The sequence below is a fragment of the Hyalella azteca genome, unplaced genomic scaffold, assembly GCF_000764305.2.
Source record: "Hyalella azteca isolate HAZT.00-mixed unplaced genomic scaffold, Hazt_2.0.2 contig15674, whole genome shotgun sequence".
Lineage (NCBI taxonomy): Eukaryota > Metazoa > Arthropoda > Malacostraca > Amphipoda > Hyalellidae > Hyalella > Hyalella azteca.
In genome coordinates this window covers 5,578-11,892 of record NW_025945516.1, presented here as the reverse complement: position 1 = coordinate 11,892, position 6,315 = coordinate 5,578, and the positions used below count along the sequence as shown (strand labels likewise).

At 41.0% G+C, this 6,315-nt stretch overlaps 1 protein-coding gene and 1 long non-coding RNA gene across 2 annotated transcripts; one reads left to right on the top strand and one right to left on the bottom strand.

The window, feature by feature from the left end:
- Positions 1–206: 206 nt before the first annotated feature.
- LOC125179196 lies at positions 207–2,112 on the top strand. The gene is made up of 2 exons (XR_007157174.1): positions 207–562; positions 834–2,112. It is a non-coding gene; the product is annotated as an uncharacterized LOC125179196 (long non-coding RNA).
- Positions 2,113–2,376: 264 nt separating this feature from the next.
- LOC125179197 (glutathione peroxidase-like) lies at positions 2,377–5,155 on the bottom strand. The gene is made up of 4 exons (XM_047884589.1): positions 5,151–5,155; positions 3,578–3,694; positions 2,915–3,077; positions 2,377–2,574 (listed from the first exon to the last, which is right to left on the bottom strand). The coding sequence occupies exons 1-4, from the start codon at positions 5,153–5,155 to the stop codon at positions 2,392–2,394; spliced, it is 468 nt and encodes a 155-aa protein (XP_047740545.1). The 3' UTR covers positions 2,377–2,391.
- Between the last annotated feature and the right edge of the window lie 1,160 nt (positions 5,156–6,315).

Here is a 6,315-nt window from a genome sequence, read left to right as displayed (position 1 = left end):
AAAAATCATGTTTTTGTTTAAAAAATTGTTCAATAGTGATTAAATAGTAAATGCTTTTCGTCTCTGCAGATTCTTTACAGCAGATGCAACAGATAATACAACAGCTGCAGCAACAACATCAACAGCTGCAGCAGCAACAACAACAGCTGCAGCAGCAACAACAACAGCTGCAGCAGATACCACAACAGCTGCAGCAGACAATACAACGACAGCTGCAGCAGCAACAACAATGGCAGCTGCAGCAGCAACAACAATGGCTGCCACAGGAACAACAGATGCTGCAGGACCTACAGATACTGCCTCAACATCAAGAGCTGCTGCAGCCTGATGAACTGCATCAAAAAATTCTGCAGCGGTTACAACAACAGATGCTGCAGAAACAACAAGAGATGCAGCAGCTAGAAGATAGACAACAAATTCTGCAGAAGTTACAACAACAGATGTTGCGGCAACAAGAGCTGCAGCAGCTAGAAGAAAAGCTGCAACATCTAATGCTGTAGCAGTTACAACAACAACAGGAGCAAGTATAACAGGATTACCAGACCGTTATCTATATGACCAGGTAAGAAAAATCAGATTAATCAACATCTTGGCTACATACAGTGTAGGTCATTTCAATTTCTGCCTTCTCATTTGAACAATATTTGATATCCCTGAGCCATTTTTTGTCCCTTGTAGGTGTACTGTGATGGGGGACACAGCTACCAATTCAAATGAAATATTCTTGTATGGCATTTATGTTCATTGTTATGTTCATCAGATAATGTGTTATGTTTGGACAAGTGTCTCCAGATTATGTTGTCCATATAATATAAAAAAATTGTTTGTTGCAGGCAATTCATTCAAGCACATCACAGTGAAGAAACTGGCGATACAATGACCACTACCCCAAAGACCCTAATTTTACCCCAACTTTTTAATCCGCGCAAGCAACCATAACATTCCTTCACGCGGCTACATCTGTTCTAAGCATGGCCTCTCTAAAGACATCATCAACCTCACCCGACAGCGAAACAACCTCCGTGCTGCCAACTCCACCTCTGACGATGTAGCAGTCCTCACTGCCCATAATCAACAGCTCACTAACGACATAAAAAAAGCCCGATGGAAACAATACCTCTCTACCTTCAACCGCCATACCTACGTTAAACGCCTCTGGTCAACAATAAAGGCCTTGCGGCAAGCCAAAAAACTACCCAAATAACGCCATCAACTTCAATGAGAAACCCATTAATAATATCAAAAATCTTGCCGATTGCTTCGACAGTCTCTTCACGGCTGTCGCTCAACACAGGTCCAATAAACTCAATAGAATCACAACCCGGAAGTCGAAGAACCTCAACCTATCGGACAGTCCCTCCCTCTCAACGGCACAAGTGGCCAACGCAATCAAACAATCCCGTCCCTCTAAAGCCACTGGACCAAACAAACTCACCATCTTTTACCTCAAATATCTTGGACCACTCGGAATTACCTACCTGACCCGCTGTAAGGTGGAAAAAATAATAATTAACTTTCATTTCTGCATTATATTACTCATTCCGCATTCAATTAATTTCTTCCTGGTTAGAAGATAGTTCCTCCATCCCTATGTTGATAAACATATATTTGTATTAGCCTTCCTTGTTTTACCCGGTAGAGACTAAGTCATACTGCTGCTCTAACCCGGCAAACTGGACAATGGCGCTAAATCCTACCGACCAATCTCCCTGCTTTGCCCCGCCATCAAAGTCCTGGAACGATGCTTGCTTCCTTTTATCACTCAACACCTGCTCCTAGACGATCATCAACATGGATTCCGCCCTGGATATTCGACCACCTCTGCGCTCACCCTTGTGTGAACATGGACGAGATTTTGCTCCTACAAAATAGCTTTCGCAGGCGGCCTGTTGGGTACAAAATTATACAACGTGATGGCAAATACAATGTATCATCTGAAATTACTGTTTTAGAGGTTTGACATTGCTGCACAATGATCAACGTGTTGTCTAGTTTTGCATCATTATCAAGCTTGTAAGACTCCTGAGCGACACACATGTTTAATGAATACATACTAACACTTACAACAGAATACCATATTATATATAAAATTATTATGTATTATACACACAATCTTGTTTTGCATTAGCGTTCAAAACCTTCCGAAATTAATAAAAAACTTTACATCTTTAAAAAAATTTCCCGAATATGATTCCAAAGGATCACAACTTTATGCCCAGCTCTATTCGACTTTCCCTGCTAGGCGGCGGATAGAAGACAAATCTATGCATTAAAAGGCAGGTATAGTAGGAAAATATCAACAGAGCGAACATCCTATCATTTGAGGCACCGAAAACAAACTAATCGACTTGATTAATGAGTTTCATCGTACGTATTCCAAACTGTTTTCAGTCATTGAATCGTTTCGACAGCAATTATTCGACTCACTTTAAGGTATATGTAGAAGGGGATCTCGTTCGCCCCATTAACATCAACCTTCTGGAATATTCTATCCTGCTTGGGTTCGAACCCCCCGCCCGATCTCACGTAGCGGATGCCGTTCATGATCTCGTCACGAGTCACTCCGGGCTCTTGCTGCGAGTGGTTCAGAAATCAATACAAATCATTGACTACTAAACCATTAATGGAAATTTATCTAATTTTCCATACTATGATAAAAGTATATCTCGCCTTACAAATTGATGTATTGGTAATCAGCTAGAATTTATTACTAAATTACTAAAGATATATACTTCACAACAGCGGCAGTAACATACTATGCAAGGATCACCAAATGATTATTAACATAATGACCAGTGAGTAACGTAACGGACAGGGATTCTGACGTTAAAATAACTTGGATAAAACGTTATTTCACCGAAATTAACTCGTAATCAACATAATTTCGTCTGGGCAGATAAGACGGCTGACTCACCTTACCGAACTGGTTGCAAGGGTAGCCGATTATGACAAGGTCTTGCCCTGCATACTGATCGGCGAGTGCATTTATTTGTTGGTACGAGACCTTGGTCAAGCCTCAGTACGTCGCCAGGTTGTACACCAGTACAACCTGCACAAGTACAACCTGCAAAAAATAACTGACATGTAAGCTAGATATAGCAAATATCAAAATTAATTTCAAAATATACAGTATATAAAAGGGACTGTTTGCATTTTGCTTGCAGTTTATCACGCCGCAGGAGGGCAAAAGAGACTGATATAATGCAAAAATATATGCTGGGTTCTTCGATGGAAGCGCGCAGTACTCAAGTATCTAACGCTACGAACGAGTACACGTTTTGAGCATATCAGAATTATTGCCCAAACTAGCCTATCACCTACTTGCCCAAGCAAGCTAGTCATCACCTACTTGCCCAACCAAGCTAGTCATCACCTACTTACCCAAGCAAGCTAGTCATCAACTACTTGCCCAAGCAAGCTAGTCATCACCTACTTGCCCAACCAAGCTAGTCATCACCTACTTACCCAAGCAAGCTAGTCATCACCTACTTGCCCAAGCACGCTAGTCATCACCTACTTGCCCAACCAAGCTAGTCATCACCTACTTACCCAACCAAGCCAGTCATCACCTACTTGCCCAAGCGTAAACGCCAGGCAGGCTGGGGTAGGCGCACTTGATGCCATGGGAGACTGTGCCCGCCTGCACCTAGCGCCCGTCCGGTCCGCGTACTGCCAGGGGACCACCACTGTCGCCCTGCAGAGAACATGCACGGTTCAAATAAAACAAATTAAAAAAAAAATTTTAAAACCACGTTTTCTCAACGGACAAAAAAGAAAAACATTAACTCTTACATAACATTAAAGTTATGTAGAATGTTATGTAAGAGTTAGTGATTTCCTTTTTTGTCCGTTAAGGAAACGTGGTTTTTAAAGTTTTTTATTTGTTTTATTTCATTGTTTTTAGTTTTGTAACCACCAGAAAAACGTGGTTTTTAAAAATGGTTTTATATTTATTCATTTTTTACTTTTTAGTTTAGGAATTTTAGCAATTCAAATCATTTTCCAGTGTTGGCAACTCTGGATGTTCGACAAAAAACTCGATTCCCAACCGTGAATTTTTAGGGTTTTTAAATTTTTTTTAAATTAAAAAATTTTTTTAATTATTACTTCTGATGATCAAATCTTGAATTGTTAGGCAACATAAGCATGCATGCCAAATTTAAAGTTTTGTCAAAGTTCTAAATAGATCGGTCTGATCTACTGTTCCGTTGTAGGTAAACCTGAGGGGTTTTGGTTCATTATAATTGTCCGAATAACATATTAAATATTCATGGGCCAGGGAAGGATAATGACAAGACGTGTATCTAAGCGTAAGTATTAAAGATAGGTTCACGGATAAACTAGATAGAAGTTACAGGATCAAAGCACAGTATGTGCAGTAATTTTGGAGATAGAGTATATAACGACACTGCGTGTTGGCTGAGTGCCGGAGTCACGAGTTAACTGCATGACTGCAGCTGAAGGCTGTCTGCCTTAAGGGGGGTATGCAGACCCGCCCGAACTCCGAAGCGAGGGTGATCGCGGACGCTGCCGTGACTACTAGTATCTTACGTCTGGCTGTGTGGTGTCAAAGGAATGTCATGCGAGCGCAGGCCTGCGTCTGGCTGCTCTACACACATAGACTTGGGCAGACGCGTCACGAAGCAAAGGGTGCTTGGGCCGCTGAGCTGATCCCTCACACCCCCTCCTCTCCCCCCCCTCCGATGTGGGGGTACCCCATTTGGGAATGTGAGCCGCTGCTTCAGGCCAAATAGACTGTTTTCGAACTGTTATATTTTCATCCCAAGTATATAAATATATAAATGCTTCATATTCGATGCCGAAATTATGTCGATGATATTTAATTTACATAGTATAAATTTTTTCACGAAAGTCTAATTGTCGCTAGATCGTATATAAGTACCTACTTCTATTATCAATCTGCTTATATCGCAAGTTCACAAGAAATTTAAATAACAAAAAACGCCAAGCAAATTCATCATATCGATATTGAAAATGTTACGGAGATATATCAAAGTACAAAGATTGTAATTCAGACCAATAATTTCCTCATAATGACAGCGGTATTGGCATGAAGTGCCTCGATGTTTGTAGCCTGCTAGGCAGCCCACAAAGAGGATATGGGTAGGGAGGACACCCTCCTCACCCACCTCATGTCTGACAACCCTCCTCTAAGGCCCGTTTACACTAGTGGCAACGACATGCGCTTTGAGTCGTTTGCTGCAGTGCCTCACCGCGCACAACCGTTCACACTACTTTTGTACTCGGTAGTTTGAGAGCGCGCGCTTTGAACACTAGTTGCCACCTAGACGTCAATGAGGATGGATGTAACCGAATTTGAGCTGTGGGCCATTGTTCTCGGGTGTGCTGCGGTCCGTCATTCTTCGCACTATGCCAAATGTAAACGAGAATTTAGCATAGGCATCATAATTAGAGGACTAGCACATTCAAAAAGATACAGTTTATAAAAAATATAGTCTATTCTTAAATAAAAAGTTCCAATATTCGTACCGATATTATATCATCCTTGGAAATCGCTAAACGGTAATGCATAAATTGTCAGGAGTTGCTAAAATCACATAAACTAAACACGTCATGTAAAAATAACGTACATCATTTGCATTTAGATTTTTGTACTCCTTTGACCGAACACTCCATAGGCATTCATTTTCTCTATAAAGAATTAAAGATCAATAAGGCTCTCTACTAGAGAGTGACTCCAAACGAGTGATGTTAGTCGACATTTGGTGTGCCGGACCAGCGTACACAATCAACCTTACTAGACCACAGACAGCTATCTACTAACTAAGAATTTAAAAGCAAAGAATAGTCCATAAAAATTCATATCTTTATAGAAAACGTTTCGGAGACCAGCTCCATCGTCAGTTCGTAGAATCTAGAATCACTAATCAGAAGTCCCAAATTAATACATTGAAACCATAGAACGAATTGAATTTCTTTAACTAATTAATTTAGATTTTTAATTTGATTTAAATTTTTAATTTAATTTAAATTCTTAGTTAATTTGCGATTTAAGCATACAAGTGATATAAATTCTTTAATAGCTATCTACTAAGCGCCGCGCTTGTGTTGCATGAGGCATGGCCCCTGTCAATCGCTAGCTCGTCAATCGGTCAAGAAGCGCATGCAGAGGCTGCAAAGCGCCTCTGTATGCGCTTTGAGGCACTTGATTCTCGTGTGTTGCCCCTAGTGTGAACGGGCCTTAAGACTCGCCTATGACTGACTGGCAGTCGGCTCACCGAGCTTATATATGCGGTGACCCGCGAGTAGTGACGTCACAGAAGGTGACGTAAT